The sequence below is a fragment of the Panthera uncia genome, chromosome B1 (assembly GCF_023721935.1).
Source record: "Panthera uncia isolate 11264 chromosome B1, Puncia_PCG_1.0, whole genome shotgun sequence".
Classification (NCBI taxonomy): domain Eukaryota; kingdom Metazoa; phylum Chordata; class Mammalia; order Carnivora; family Felidae; genus Panthera; species Panthera uncia.
This window is the reverse complement of record NC_064811.1, coordinates 131,521,391-131,538,936: the sequence shown is the minus strand read 5'-3', so window position 1 is coordinate 131,538,936 and position 17,546 is coordinate 131,521,391. Positions and strand designations below refer to the sequence as shown.

The window sequence follows — 17,546 nt, the reverse complement described above, 5'->3', positions numbered from 1 at the left end:
ACTATTTTGTAGTATCTCGGAGGAAGCCACAAAGCTCTCTAGTTAGAGTTATTTCATTTTTCAGCTTTATTTTAGACAGTCACAGAACTGCATTTTACCCCAAGAACAACTAAGTCTGAACAAGAATAGAACATATAAAGCAATTTTCTGATAAGGCTCACAATTTAAAATATCTAACAGAAAAGACAAAGATAGAGCATTCCTGATTATTTCAGGGGAAACAAATGATTTCAGCTTTTCAAGGAAAGAGTAATATTCTGCTATCTGTATTAACCATTTGTGGAAGGTTAACTAGTTACATATCAATTTAAGCCAAATAATTGTAAAATCCAAAAGGAAAATTGCAATAATTTATATCCCTCCTTTTCTTTGAACTTGCCACATTCCCACTGACTACCAGTGACACCCTGTGTCAGAAAGAGTCTTCTATGATGTCAAAGGAGGCTCACATTAAGTAATGTAGAAAACAGGTTTGCCTAGGCTATGCACTTATGGGGCCAAATGCACTTTTTATTCTTAGATTTGACCACCACAGAGAATTAACAAATAGGTCAACCTAACAAAGATATACTTGGTGTTCTTGTCTCTCGCCTTGGAAGTATGGTAAGCACTATATTAGTATTAATAATCAGTTAAAACACTGAAAAATATATTCCATCAGTTGCACTGTTTTAAAGTCTCCTGAGAGGTGTCAAGTTTGTTCGGCTCTTTTTTTGTGAGTATTGAAGAGCTATGAGATTCTCTACTAGAAAGAAAGGTTTCTAGCAAAATATAGTAACTTCTGCAGATAGAAACAATATTACTTAGAATGTAAAGACTTGACAGTTATATTAATTACCCTTGGTCCTGAGGAAAACTAAGAACTAATTAATAGACTACATCTTAAAAGTTAATATAGGTCTTAATGTTTCTAACCTGGAAGTGGAAACTAACATAAAAACCAAGATCTTATCACTTGTTGCCCGAAACTGCAATTAGTTATACCTATGGGCGTTAATTTAACAAGTCATATTTCCAAGTCAATTTTTCTATTTTTAATCAAATGCTATATGTCAATCTAGCAATCAAAAACAACCTTACTTAATTCCTTGAAATAGAATATATTGACACACCATTCTCTGTGTTTCCATAGCATTTCAACATTTCACTTTCATCAATAACACAGGATAGATATATCAAACTGTTGTAAACTCAGTAGTATACCTGAAAATTTCCTGATATATCAGAAACTTCATGAGAAAATGGGAGAGTAATGGCAGACTTTAAGGGTCCTGAAAGCCCTATAATGAATTTGCCATACCTGGTAGAAAATATTAAGAAACTTTAAATTTGGGGAAGAGAAATGACATTACCAAAAGAATGCTGAGTAACATTATTCTTGTAGGGATATATACAACAGACTAAGAAAGGAAAAAATAGTAGCTGCAGAAACAAAGCACAGAACTGATGCAAAAGGATTTTGACAAGACATTTTAAAAGACTTGGTTACTGATTAAAGGAAGAAGGAAAAGATTGAGACAAAGCTTTAAAGAATGGAATAACTGGAAGAATACCCATGAAAGATGGGAAGAGGAGACGTAGGAAAGAAATGACTTTGGTATGAAAACATTGAGGTGGGTTAGAGAAAGGCCAAGAAGCATAAAACCGATGACCATGACAAAAGCATGATACACTTGAGAATGTTGTAAAAGAAAAGATTAGCCAATATTATTCAGATGGAGGTCATTTTGAAATTGCAGAAAACCTTGTGAGGAAAAGATGCTGGAATGTGAAAGAAAGGAGACCAAAGAAACAGAGAAGCGACTGTCCTTTTAAAGGAAGAATATGGCATTAAGGGTTTTCTGGGGAGAGGAGGGAGGCATTTATAATTCCAGATATTAAGTTAGAAACCATGATGGTCAATTCTATTAAGATTTTTATCATTTCAGAGATGAAAGAATAGAAATGGAGAAAAATGTGAACATCACTGTATGCCTTCTCTTCAGGAAATCATATTAAAATTAGAAAATATCCATTTGCTTTTTTAATCCTAAAATAAGAAATCTGAGCAAATAATATTTCTTTGGACAAGTATTGTACCATTCACTTAACATAGTCTTCAAATAAAATTACTTCACTGTTAAATAATGCATAGTGAAATTTTGTCTGAATTTTAATAATTTATAAACCAATCAAAAGAAATTTCACTACTGGGCATCTACCCAAAGAAAATAAAAACTCTAATTTGAAAAGATATATGCATCCCTATGTTTATTGCAGCATTATTTACAATAGCCAAGATACGAAAGGCTACCAGGTGTCCAATGATAGATGAATCGTTAAAGATGAAGTGGATATACATACAATGTAACTTTACTCAGCCATAAAACAACGCCAATCTTGCCATTTGCAGCAAGAAGGATGGTGCTAGAGAGTATAATGCTAATGTAATAACAAATGTCATGAACCAGTAGAGGTCAAGGAGTAAACTGCAAGTGTTTACATACCTGTCTCAACTACAAATAATTTTTATCTCATACTGCAATAAACTATCAAATTCATACATGGGGAATTGTGATTAATAAGATGAAAATTAATTTAGAAGTACTACTAAATTATATTAACACGTTATCATTTCATAACATTTTACTCTAAGGATACGAAAAAGAAAGCTATTATTAATATCATGTGAGAATCCAAAAAACCTTTTTGACATTTCTGTAAGAGGTCCTTATAATCCCTGAACACTGTCCTAGATGATCAGAGTATAAGAAAGAATGTGTGCATACATGGTCTGCTAGAGGTCTGCCTTGTAACCTAAATTATTAATCTGTTTACACTTCAACTGAAAGTTACGTGTTAAAAAAACTCCCTTTTTAAAAAATTCCCTTTTAGCAACAATTCAAGTACTATATGTACCAGAGAAATGGAGTGTTATGCATTATTTACTTAAGAGTATTACAAAAAGTTGCTTCAATAATTACTTCCATACTCAGAGAAAGAGCTATAGACAAAAGTCTGTACCTAAAATTCATAGAGGGAGCTTTCACGTTTGTTAACAATGGAAAAGGTAAATTCAAATGAGATTGGGAGAATGTTTAGCATCTTTTCATGTGTTTGTTGACCAATTAGATGTTGTCTATTCAAGTCTGCTGCCCATTTTTTAACTGGACTTTTATTTTTGGTTTTTCTCCTTTTTTTCTTTTCTTTTTGTTTTGTTTTTGAGCCATATGAGTCTTTGTAAATTTTGGATATTAGCCTGTTATCAGATATATGATTTGCAATTACTTTCTTCAATTCAGTAGATTATTTTTTCATTTTACTGATGGTTTCCTTTGCTGTGCAGAAGTTTTTTAGTTTGGTATAGTCCCACTTGTTTATTTTTGCTTTTGCTAAAATCATCAAGATATCTATATCAAGGAGCTTATCACCTGTTTTTTTCCAGGAGATTTATGGTTTCAAGTCTTATATTCAAGTCTTTAATCCCCTTTGAGTTAATTTTTGTGTAGGGTATAAGATAATGGTTCAGTTTCATTCTTTGGCAGGTGATTGTCCAATTTTCCAAACACTATTGAAGAGACTGCCCTTTTCCAATTATACATTCTTGGCTCACCTGTCATAAATTGACATATATATATATATATATATATATATATATGGGTTTATTTCTGAGGTCCCTATTGTTTCACTGAACTATGTGTCTCTTTTTTACCACACTGTTCTAATTGCTACAGCTTTGTAGTATAGTTTGAAATACTGCCTCCACCTTTGCTTTGCTTTCTCAAGATTTGGGATCTTTAGTGTCCACACAAAAATTTTAGGATTATTCTATTTCTGTGAAAAATACTATTGTAATCTTGATAGATATTCCACTGAATTCGCATATTGCTTGGAGTAGTATAGACATTTTAACAATATTAATCTTCCAATCCATGGGTATGGAATATATTTTTCCTTTATCTGCACTGTCTTCAATTTACTTCATTAATGACTTACAGTTTTCATATAGCTCTTTCACATTCTTGGTTAAATTTATTCCTATTTTATGCTTTTAATGCAATTGTAAATAGGATTGCTTTCTTAATCTCTCTGATAGTTCATAATTAGTGTAAAGAAACAACAGACTATATTGAAACTTCACTGAATTCACTTATTAGTTCTAGCAGTATTTTGATAGAGTCTTTACAGTTTTCTGAATATAATATGTCATCTACAAATAATGACAGTTTTACTTCTTCCTTTCCATTTTGGATGATTTTTATTTCTTTTTCTTGCCTAATGACTCTGACTAGTACTTCCAATACTATGTTAAATAAAAATGTTAAATAAATATGTTTATGTTAAATAAAAATAGCAAGAGTGGCCATCCTTGTCTTGTTTCTGATCTTAGAGTACTGTTGGGTATAATGTTGGCTGTGGGCTTGTCACATATGGCTTTTATTATGTTGAGGTACATTCTCTCTGTATCCACTTTCTTATGAGATTTTTATTATAAGTGGATGTTAAATCTATCAAACGCTTTTTCTGCATCTATTGAGATAATAATAGGAGTTTTATCATTCATTTTGTTAATGTGGTATATCACACCGATTGATTTACAGATGTTGAACCATTCTTGTATCCCTGGAATAAATTCCACTTGGTCATTGTGTATGATCTTTTTAATGTATTTTTGAAACAGGTCTGCTAATATTTTGTTGAGGATTTCTGCAGGTATATTGATCAGGGATATTGGCCTGTAATTTTATTTTTTTGTGTGGTATTCTTGTCTGATTTTGGTATCAGAGTAATGCTGACCTTGCAAAATATGTTTAGAGGAGTTCTTCCTTCTTCTATTTTTTGGAAGAGTTTGAGAAAAAAATGATATTAATTCTTCTTTAATGTTTGGTAGCATTCACCAGTGATGTGTCTGGTCTGGAGCTTTTGTTTGTTGAGAGGTTTCTGATTACTGATTCAATCTCCTTACTGGTAATTTTTGTTATCTGTTCAAATTTGCTATTTCATCATGATTCAGGCTTGGTAGGTTGTATAGTTCTAGGGATTTATCCATTTTGCCTCGGTTGTCCATTTGTTGGTATATAATTATTCCTAGGAGTCTCTTGGGATTCTTTGTGTCCCCTGATATTAGTTGTAATGTCTCCTCTTTCTTTCCTGATTTTATTGATGTGAGTTTTCGCTCTTTTTTTTTCTTGGTGAGTCTAATTAAGGGTGTGTCAATTTTGTTTATGTTTTCAGAGTCAGCTCTTAGTTTCATTGATCTTTTCTATTGCCTTTTAGTCTCCATTTTTTCCTAGTATAATTTTTATTTCCTGCCTTCAGCTTAGTTTGGGCTTCATTTGTTCTTCTTTTCCTAGTTCTTTCAGATATAAAGTTAGGTTGTTTATATGAGACTTCTCTTGTTTCCTGAGGTAGGCGTTTATTACTATAAACTTCCCTCTTAAAACTGCATTTGCTGCATCTATAAATTTTGGTATGTTACATTTTCATTTTCATTTGTCTCAAGGTATTTTTAATTTCTCTTTTGATTTCTATTTTTGATCCTCTGGTTGTGCAGGTGTATGTTGTTTAATCTCCAGAAACGTGCAAAATTTCCATTTTTCTTAGTGTAATTAATTTCTAGTTTCATATTGCTGTGGTTTGGAAAACTGCTTGATGTGATTTCAATCCTCTTAAATTTATTAAAACTTGTTTTGTGGCCTAACATATGATCTATCTTGAAAATTGTTCCATGTACACTTGAGAAGAATATGTATTCTGTTGCTCTTAGATTGAATATTCTGTAAGTAGCTGTTAAGTACATATGCTCTAATGTGCCATTTAAGACTGATGTTTATTGATTTTCTGTTGGAGTGATCTATGCATTGGTGTAAATGGAGGGGGGGATTAAAGTCCCCTACTATTATGGATTGCTGTCTATTTCTTCCTTTAGGTCTGGGAATATTTGCTTTATTAATTTAGGTTCTTCTATGTTGGGTGCATAAATATTTGTAAATATTACATCATCTTGTTGGATTGACCTCTTTATCATTGTGTAATGCCCTTCTTAGTCTCATTACAGTCTGTATTTAAAGTATTTTGTTTATATAAGTATAGCTTCTCTAGCTTTCTTTTTGTTTCCATTTGCATGGACTATCTTGTTATTAAAGTAATATGATATATTAAGTAGTACACTAAAGTAATATTATTTCTCTTTTAGATAAAATTATAAATATGTATATGTTTAGTAACAGAGCTTCTAAATACCTACAGCATAATTTTATATAGTTGGAGATTTTTAACAACTCTCTCAACAATAGCTGTAAAAATAACTAGACAAAAGGCATAAAAGATTTCAACAGTACTATCAACCAACTTGATATTTACAGAACACTACATCCAACAGTGACAAATACACTTTGCAAGGGAATGTGGTATGGTTACCAGGAGATACATGTTAGGCTAGGCCATAAAAAAAAATGTCTGAATAAACAAAAAGTTTGAAATCATATTCTCTGACAAAATCAAAAAGCATTTAAATAAATTTAAAATCATTATCAGGTACTTATTAAAAGTAAATATTTGGACATCAAACAGAATCCATGGGCCAATGAAGAAATCACAAGGTAAATTAGAAAACATCTTTAACGGAAAGAATATATCTGTTTATAACTTTAAATGCTCCTGTTTAAAAAGAAAAAAGATCTAAAATCAATTATCTGAATTTTCACTTTAAGCATCAAAGAGAGATCGAATTAAATGCAAAGTAATTAAAAAGAAGAAATTAATAAAGAGCTAAAAATCAACCAAAAGGAAAATAGAAAAAAATAAATGAAATAGTTATGATATTTTGAAAATATCAAAAAAAAATAAGCCTTCAGCTAGAATAATCAGGAAAAAAGAGAATTCCCAATTTAACAATATCAAGAATTAAATCTGACATACCACTAATAGCCAGATTTTAAAAAGATAAGGGAATATTATGAAAATATTTTGTGCTAATAATTCTTGCAACTCATGTAACATCTAGAAATCAATGAATATAATTCACCAAAATAAAGAAGAAAACCCATCTAAATATTTAAGTATATGCAGAAAAAGAATTTGGCAAAATTCAATCAAATTTAAATTCAATGAAATTTTATCATACATGATAAAAAAACAACACTCAGCCAACTAGGAAGCAAAGGAAATCTACTCAATTCAGTTAAGACATCTACAAAAAATCTACAGCTACTATCACACTTAATAGTGAATGGCTGTTATTTCTACTAGAATCAGGAAGAACAATTGGCAACAATTCTATTCAACATTACAGTAGAAATACCACAATGAGGTAAGAAAATTAAATGTTGGGGAGTATTTGAAGCAACTGGTAAGAATGCAAAATGGTACCATCTTTTTGAGAAATAGTATCTCAGTATTTTATAAAAGTAAGTGTATCTTGATATCACCTCACACCTGTCAGCATGGCTAAAATCAACAACACAAGAAACAATAAGTGTTAGGAAAAATGTGGGGGAAAACAACCCTTGTACATTGTTGGTGGGAATGCAAACTGGTACAGCTACTGTGGAAAAGAGTATGGAGGTTCCTCAAAAAGTTAAAAATAGAACTACCACTGAGTATTTACCCCAAAATTTAAAAAACACTAATTCAAAGGAATGCATGCACCTCTATACACACACACACACACACACACACACACACACAAACATACTATACATATGTATATATATCACATATATACATGCCATGGAATATTAGTCAGCCATAAAAAGAATGAAATCATCATTTGCAACAACATGGATGGAGCTAGAGATAGAGAGTATAATGCTAAGTGAAATAAGTCAGTCAGAGAAAGACATCACATTATTTCACTCATATGTGGAATTTAAGAAACAAAACAAATGAGCAAAGGAAAAAAAACAAAATGGGGGAGAAAGAAAGAGAGAGAAAAGCAACCCAAGAAACAGACTCTTAACTATAGAGAAAAAACTGATGGTTACCAGAGGGCAGGTGGTGGGGTGGGTGGTGAAACAGGTGATGGGGATTAAAGAGTACACTCATGATGAGCATTGAGTAATATATAGAATTGTTGAAACACTACACTGTACATCTGAAACTAATATAACACTGTACATTAACTATACTGGAATTGAAATTAAAAACTTAGTAAAAATAAAATGAAAGTTTTTCAAAAAGTAAAACATAGTTTTACTTTAAAATCCAGAAATCTTATTCCTGGGTATTTACCCAAGAGTAATAAAAACATATGTCCATAAAGAGACTTGTACACAATTATTGAAAGCAACATTTGGGTTATTTATAATAACCCAAACCTGGAAATGATCTAAATGTCCATCAACTGTGGAGTGGAAAAATAAACTATGAAATACTGCCCAACAATTATATGGAGTCAAATATAAACATGAGCAACAACATGGATACATCTCACAAACATAAATATATTCCTGTCCTCTAGTTTTCTTTTAGTGGGTGTGGCTAGAGATAATCATCCCAACATACTGAATGATCTTAGTTGAAATTTATAATCACTAACCTCAGGAAGCCCATAATCACAGCAAACATTGTATATTTCCCTGTCCATTCACTACCTTCTCTCTTCAAACTCACAACAGTCTATCCTACCTCACTTGCAACTTGTGACCTTTCTTCCTATTTTACTGAGAAAACAAAATCATTCACAAGCCCCCACTACCATATCTACTTACCTATCTCTGTCTATACCTATATACTCTGCCTTCCCTCCTGATATTGAAGACCAAGGATTAGTAAACTGATGCATAGGACACCCATTCAATTATGTATTGTCTAAGGCTGCCTTTAATGCTACAACAGATTTAGGAGTTGCACCAAAAACCATATGGCCCACAAACATAGAGTATTTACTATCTGGCCCTTCACAGGAAGAGTTTGCTGATCCCTGGGACCAATCCACTTTGTCCTCGAAAAGGCCAATCTGTCTACCTGATCTCATCCCCTTTCACTTCTCAAATTCTGCTCCTGCACTTCTTTCATCTCTCATTTTTTCCTTTGTTATTGGTTGTTTTCCTCTAAATATAAACATGCTAAGATTTTTGTCCGTCTTCAAAACAAAAACCAGAAACCCTCTCAACTCCTATTCCCACCCCAGCTATTTCCCCATTCTCCTTTTCTTTTTACAGCTGACAATCTCCAGCGTGTTGTTTCTACTGGATGCCTCTAGTTCCTCCCCAGATGCCACCATTCTCTCCTGAAGTCACTCCAGTAAAGCTTTCCTCTGTTCACTCTACAGAAACTGTTCTTATCATGGACACCAGTGACTTCTCCAGGTTAATGAATCCAATGACAATAGTTAGCCCCAAACTTACTTGATTGGCAAGCAGCTTGACTGAGCACTCCTTTAACCTAGAAATGCTTTCCCCGTTTGGCTCCTAGGAAACTACATCATACTGGTTGTTGCTCATCTTCTCAGTCTCAAGGGTTTAACCTTTATTCGTCCACCTGCACTCCAGTCTCCTCACGTTAAAGACCTTCTATGTTCTTACAAATCTAAAGTTCTTACCTCCAGGCTTGATCTCTCTTAAAAACTCCATACTTGTATAGCCAACTATCTGATATCTCTACCTAAAAGAGATCTCAAACTTAACATGTCCAAAACCAAGCTCCTCATCTTCCCACCTTCTCAAACCTCTTTTACATGCAGCTTTTCCCATGTCACTAAGTGGTAATTTCATCCCTCTGGTTTCTCAAACAGACAAATAAAAAACAAATACAAGACCAAAAACCCTTTGAAGTCAGCTTCGATTCTACTTTCTTAAATCCTACATACAACACATCTACACATCTCTTTATCTCTACCATATCCATCATCTATTATGAGCATCTCTACCCTCTGGCTCATACCGTGATCATTTCACTTAGATTATTAAAATAGCTTCTTTTTTTTTATTTTTTTTAACGTTTATTTATTTTTGAGACAGAGAGAGACAGAGCATGAATGGGGGAGGGTCAGAGAGAGAGGGAGACACAGAATCTGAAACAGGCTCCAGGCTCCGAGCTGTCAGCACAGAGCCCGACGCGGGGTTCGAACTCACGGACCGTGAGATCATGACCTGAGCTGAAGTCGGACTCCCAACCGACGGAGCCACCCAGGTGCCCCTAAAATAGCTTCTTAACTGATTTCCTTGCTCCCACCCATGCCCCATTTTAGTGGGTTCTAAACAAAGAGGCAAGGAGAATTTGTTAAAATTTATTTATTTTCTTATTTTTATTTATTGATTTGGGGGGAGGCAGAGAGAATTTCAAGCAAGCTCCATGCTCAGTGCAGAGCCTGACATGGGGGAGCTCAATCCCACGACCCTGGGATCATGACCTGAGCTGAAATCAAGTCTGATGCTCAACTGAATGAGCCACCCAGGTGCCCTGAGATCTGTTAAAATTTAAAGCACATCCTGTGGGAAAAGCCCTCAAGGGCTTCCCATTTCACTTTGAATAAAAGCCAAAATAATCAGAATGCCTTAGGACATATTACACAGTCTCCTCCCTTTTGCTGTCTTTCTGACATCACCCTTTCACTCGTTCTGATCCAGCCACACTGGCTTTCTTGGTGTTCCCAAAGTACTCCACACATGCTCCTGCCATAGGAATGCTGGCCTTGATGATCACTAACCCAGCCCATTCTTTCCTAGATATCCACCGTGATTTATTTCTTTACCTCCATCACATCTTTACCCAATATCACTTCTCTTTCAACAGTTCCCTACAAGCAGGCTGCTGTCCCTGAACTCTCTGTCCTTAGGTCACTATCTTTCTACATTCCCGGACATTAGGATTTTTTTTTTTTTAATTTTAGTGTAGTTGACATACAATGTTATATTGGTTCCAAGTGTACAACAGAGTGATTCAGCAATTCTATACACTGCCCAGTGCTCACCATAATTACGTACAGTCATCATCTGTCACCACACCCTGTTATTACAATATAATTGACTATATCCCCTATTTTGTACTTTCCATTTCCATGACTTGTTTTATAACTGGAAGTTATACGTCACTGTCTTGTATATCATATATTGTACTTATTTGATGTCTGTTTCTTTCCAAAAAAAATACATATTCATTGAGGCTTAGAGGTTTTCTTTTGTTTAATCTATTAACTATCTCTTAGCTATTTACTTTGTTAGCTATGTGCTCATCTTCTTGAATATTGCTTAGTACACAGTTGGCACACACTAAATACTTGCTGAATGACTCAAGAGTGCAAAAGTGCCTTACAAAGTGTAAAGTAATGTATACATGTGGCATATTATTAACTCCTGAATGTGTAATAAGCACTTTACACTCATATTTTCAGTTCTCCAAATAACCAACCCCTTGAGTATTTTTTGATCCCTATTGACATTTCAACAGAGTATGTTTAAAGAGGTTAGATCTGTTTGTTATCTAAATTGTCACAATTTAGACAGAGAGCAGGAATTGAAATCCAAGTTGAACTCTAGGGACTGACTTTCAACCATGAAATACTTCTGCTCCATACAACAGGTCTACTGGACGTTAAGTGGACAGCTCAGGGACCTTATGTCAGAACTCCTGCAATAGATGGGGATTTTCAGAGAAAAATCCTTCAAGGACATATCAGGGATTTAAGTGTCTCCAGAGTACTCTTGAAAGTCTGACATTTCAATTTATATCGGTGCATAAGAGTAAGATATTTTTAATAAGCAAAAAATTGACTACTTGGGGGAAATGCATGATATTTTTGACAAGTCTAAGAATACAAATCTAGTTTTCCAGTAGTTTTATTCTCAGTACAACATACTACATAGTTAATTCTCATCCCCTAAATGAATTAATCTATGAGTTGCCATTGTCTTCATTATACATACATAACCATTAGGATGAAATCTCCTACATTTTTGGTCATTAAGATGTAGATTTGGTCTCTGTGGCTTTTATTAAATGTAAATCACCAAATGTCTTATTCAAGTAAAACTGTCATTTTCATTGCTTCTTTCCTGGTTTTCTACTCTTTAAAATCTGTATTTCATTTAATTCCCCTAACAAGTCTGGGGGGAGATTTGCACAAAGCCTTTTTGATGGAAATAAAAAATAAAATGCTGCAAGCAATCAGTCACCAAGAGGTCAGATATACCACAGCCCTACCTATATAAGTTCCAGGTGAAAGTCAGAGAACACACACACACACGCGCGCGCGCGCGCGCACACACACACACACACACACACACACACACACAAGGTAATGAAACATTTTAAAACATTCCAAACAATCAAAATTTGTTGTAACAAAATCCTTATTTTCAAGATTATTCACTTCACCCACTAGAAGGGCTCTTGATTACTTCACAAAGCAAAGACTTTTTCACCCCTATACAGACACAATTTTAAGACTGGCTAATGATGTTTCTATGTGACAGAGCATTAACAATAACAAATAAGAGAGCATAGATAACCAGCTCTTCTTCTCCCTAGCCACTCCTGATGATACAGCACACAATATCCGATGTTTAAGAAAATGATGCAAAGATGGGGCGCCTGGGTGGCTCAGTTGGTTAAGCGTCCAACGTCAGCTCAGGTCATGATCTCATGTTTCATGGGTTCGAGCCCCACATCAGGCTTTGTGCTGACAGCTCAGAGCCTGGAGCCTGCTTCAGATTGTGTGTCTCCCTCCCTCTCTGCTTCTCTGTCTCTGTCTCTCTGTCTCTCAAAAATAAACATTAAAAAAAACTTAAAAAAAAAGAAAATGATGCAAAGTCATTCCCCAGTGAAGAGCATGAGATAGTATAAAATATCACTGAGAAAGATTCCCATCAATATAGTTTTGTTTTTAAGTCTGGCACTATTGCGGCTTTTAGACTTTAGTTACCTGTGGAAATCACTTCTTAATAATTATTTCACAAGAGTCAAAGTTAGACAGATCAGCTGTTTAAAATACCCAAAGACATGAAAGAAGAAAAAAACTTAGTTTAATTATTGACTGCATAAACACTGAGAAAATACAGTGCAATGTCAAGTTTTGAAGGAAGTCTAAAAAAAGAAAAGAAAAAGGTTGCCTTCAATTCTACAGTTCTGTTTGAAAATAGTTGATTACACAGTTAGGCAAGGACATAACCCACATCAGACATCGAGAGAGAAGCACAGAACGCTTTACCCAGGGGCACTCTGGCAGCACTTGCGTCCGGGTTGATCCAGAAGGAAAGCCAGGAGAGAACCACTATCAGCAGGGTGGGGGCGTAGACACCCATCATGTAAAACCCGACCTGTCTCCTCAGGGTGAAGATGACTTCCACACACGTGTAGTACCCTTTCAGAAACAAACATGTTAGAAATATGAGGTGCTCACCCACGTGCAACTGCAAAAATCAACGATGTACCTATAAATTGTAAGGCACTTCCATTTGAGGCAGTTTCACAAAGTAAACTCAGAAAAAGATTTTTTTTTCTATAAATATATAATTCATTTGATGCGAAAGGTTGACATTATGGGACCTGTCTCACCTGACCTTTCACAACTTTATTATGGCATCGAGAAATAGATACCACATGCTGTGCCACTATGTCAACATCTCAGCTTTTAAGTCTTTGTTCAGAGAATTCGCAATGAACTTAAACTTTTCATTACCCACGGGTCCTCTCAGAGCAACTGATCTAAAGGAGTCACATAGGGAGCAGTAAATCAAAGTGGAACAAGTCTAAAAAGAAACACTCCACGACTACGCATTGTCAGTATAATTTTTCAGCTACGTGTACCACTTCTTATCTAGAAAGTATGGCAGTCTACAATAACTCCTATGCGTACTTAAACCTTAAAAGTTAAGAGTATTGGAAGTAAATGCTAGCAGCAATAAGAAATATGTGTTCTCAATCTATGTAGATAAAAAATTATAAAGGGCAAATATCCAACGTTCCTCTCAATTCTCTCCTCCACTCTAGACCCTCAAGCATGCTTTATGAGGCAGAGGACCTCGTTTTCACAAGCGGAGACAAGTGCAGAAATTGCATTACAGCATAATTCTAGAGATGCCATGACACTACTAGTCCCCCGGATTAATCACAAATTATGGGCAGCCTCATAATAGCCTTTGCTGACCTGAGAAACAAAATAAGTGACAAAATATTCTCCTAGCACTGGAATAGAAGACACACTTCTAGATGTTTGAGATTATTTTTTTAAATGCTTTAGTTCTTTCAGTTAGCAAATTAAATATAATATTTAATGCCTAGAGTGCTTAATTTTCATAAAATTGTCGTTAGCCATTCAAACAAAAGCAAGGTTATGTGCAAATGCCAAAAAGTTAAAATATCTCCAGTTGTGTTCAGCTTAAACCTTGTTATTTTAAAATGTGGAAATATATAAATGAATGATAAGTGAACACATAAAATAATTGTGGGGAAAGGACAATATTGCTTTTTACTATTTTAAATTTTAAAAGCAATATTTATCTGATTTTCCTAGTTAGGAAGGATATATACACTTCTGGCACTAGAACAATCTTCATTTTTATTCATTAATGGTACTTACGGCAATAGTGGCACAATTAAAGAATGTCAAATAAAAGAATAGCTATTCACGTCCTCTTATTAAATAACTTAGATTAGAACCCTATCTTTTCCCCAGTGTGAATTATAATCATCGCCACCTCTGAGAGATTAGAAACATATTAGGGCTAAATATGTAACAAAAATAAAGAGTTGATTTGAACTGCAGTAAATTCTACTTATGCCAAATGTTTCCATATTATATCAGAAAACAAAAAAAAATGCAGAATGTTTGTCTCTTTTTTAAATTTTAATTTCATTAAAACCAGGCAATTAATTTAAATTGTGCATAGGTTTTAAAAAGATGCAAAAGGTCAAATAATGAAACCTCCCTCCCTTTTCTGTTCCCCACCACTCATCTTAACTTCCTGCCTGGACAAACAAGAACATATGTTTCTAACTAACAATTATGTGCAAAATTTCCAAAATAGAATCTTTTAAAAGTCCCATTTTCTGCAATTAAGAGGCTCCCAGTACTTCTTAAAAGTGGTTCTAAAGTACCTGGCTTTGCAATAGCATCACTTACTCAATTTAATTTTACATTTACCTAGCACATGTGAGATAGGGAATGCCATACATGTGCTTATCACATATTTTTAAATTTATTTTTTTATTGTTTTTTCTTTTCAAATTTTTATTTAAATTCTAATCTGTTTACATACAGTACAATATTCATTTCAGGAGTAGAATTCAGTGATGTATCACTTACATACAATACCCAGTGCTCAACACAAGTGCCCTCCTTAGTACTCATCACCCATCTAGCCCATCCCCCCACCCATTCTCTCCCAGTTTGTTCTCTATCTTTAGTAGTCTCTCACTTACTGCATATTTTTAGGTAACCTGAATTGTCACAAATATTTCAACAATTTACTATGGAGTTGCTCACTTTAAAATGAACTTTTGCATTCCATCCCATCATATTTAATTGGCAACCTAAATAACAGAAACCCTGTATTCTGAAGCAAGTTTCCACCCCCTCCTTTTATGAAGGCACCCACTAGGGGAGCTTCCCAAGACTTGGATGAATTTGGCAATAAAATACATGCTTGGATATTAGAGTGATTTGCTCCATAAACTTTTATGAGAAACATTTCTTGATCTTTTTTGATCTTTTCCTAGTACTGTTACATTTATGAGAGGCAGGTGGGCAGCTAATTGATATAAATGTTCATTGGCAAATTCAATTTACTTTCTATTTCCTGTGGGGTTTTATTTCATTATTATTCACCTAGGCTTGCAATTTAAGTATTTTTCATACTTGTTTTCCCATATATTTCTCCTTTGTAACATCTACAATTATAAAAAACTGTAACTTTTAATAAAGTTAAAGCCAAATTATTATTTCTGATTATTTCTGTAAAAGTTAAAGAACATATTGTCCATCATTCTATATATGTTGCTGTCTATATCTTTTTCATTATTCTACATTATTAAGCATCCCATATATTTAGAAGTTTCTTTATTTCTTTTATTTAAAAAATTATGTTTATTTATTTTTGAGAGAGAGAGAGAGAGAGAGAGAGAGAGAGAGAGAGCACGAGTGGAGGAGGGGCAGAGAGAGAGGAAGACACAGAATCTGAAGCAGGCTCTAGGCTCTGAGCTGTCAGCACAGAGCCTGACAGGGGGCTGGAACCCACAAACCACGAGATCATGACCTGAGCCTAAGTTGGACGCTTAAATGACTAAGCCACCCAGGCGCCCCAGAAGGCTCTATATTTCTAAGTACATTTCTAAATATTATCCAAATATTAAAATATATTTTACTAATAGTCATATGATGATTCATGTAAACACTGATGATAAAGCATGCTTACTGAAACATAGTAAATGACAATTATTATGATGTTAGAAATAAGTTTTTTGGGGGGGGAGGGTGCCTGGGTGGCTTGGTTGGTAAAGTGTCCAACTTTGGCTCAGGTCATATCTCATGGCTTGTGAGTTCAAGCCCCACATCAGGCTCTGTGCTGACAGCTCAGAGCCTGGAACCTGCTTCCAAATCTGTGTCCCTCTCTCACTCTGCCCCTCCCCCACTCATGCACGCTCTCTCTCTCTCTCTCTCTCTCTCAAGAATAAATAAACAACATTTTAAAAATTTTTAAATAGAAATAAGGTTTTTTTTGTTATTTTCTGTAGCTAATGAGAGTTCAGTGACTTATTTATAATAATTCAAAAAATACCACAATATCTTTACTTATTATAATCTGAAGTAATCTCTCAACTACTCTCCAGCACATCTTATTTTCTTCTTCAAACTAAAATAAATTATTTTGTTTATGTGTGTACTATACTAGAATACATATGTACAAAAGGGCAGGGATCTTGCCTTTATTCCTTGCTGCATCCCCAAAAGGAGACTTTTAGATATAGGGTTTAAGATGTAGGGCTTAAAGGTGAAAAAACAAATATCCCAGGATTTTCAATGCTATGTCATCATTTTATGCTATTACATAAAATCAGAAATAAAATTACCAGTTTTATTTTCATCTTTAGATGAAATTTAAAATTTCACTAGGGTCTATTTCAAATTTCTTAAAACAATTTAGAGACTATTCATTTTGAAATGTTAAGCATATAATCTAGATGTGGTTAACTATTTGCAGTGTATAATGGGACTGACTCCACAGGTAGGGTAGCAATACCAGACTCACTGTTCCAGTGCTTCACCTGGATAAGTGTCTTTGCTTTATTGTCCTAACATGTAAAATAGGGAGAAGAAAAGTATCGAAGTCATGGCATTGTTGTGAGGATTAAGATACAGAATTCCTGTAGACTACTTAAAATAATGCCTGACATACAGCAAGAAATCAAAGAGCTATGTACTTAGTATGTGCTTCTACACAACAATCCCAAAACGCTGCTTCTTGGCTTTCAAGCTTATTTTTTTCATTACTAGGTGAGCTGTAAACGTTTCTAAACACTGTAGCTCATTTCCTTAATTTGAGTGAGTACCAAGAAGAGGGACACTATGCTTCGGGCAGTCGCCGACATCGAATTGCCTGGAACATTCGGTAAATCACTCAGTCACC

The 17,546-nt window shown here is 34.4% G+C and overlaps 1 protein-coding gene and 1 long non-coding RNA gene across 3 annotated transcripts in view; one reads left to right on the top strand and one right to left on the bottom strand.

Annotated features, from left to right (window-relative positions):
- GLRB (glycine receptor beta) overlaps positions 1-17,546 on the bottom strand; it is a 99,280-nt gene that overhangs the window by 15,253 nt on the left and 66,481 nt on the right. For both annotated transcript variants that reach the window (XM_049631220.1, XM_049631219.1), the window contains exon 8: positions 13,130-13,282. In XM_049631220.1, coding sequence (XP_049487177.1) covers positions 13,130-13,282 — 153 coding nt within the window. The remainder of the gene's footprint in view (positions 1-13,129; positions 13,283-17,546) is intronic.
- LOC125923147 (uncharacterized) lies at positions 329-9,328 on the top strand. Its single transcript, XR_007457920.1, has 2 exons — positions 329-603; positions 9,144-9,328. It is a non-coding gene; the product is annotated as an uncharacterized LOC125923147 (long non-coding RNA).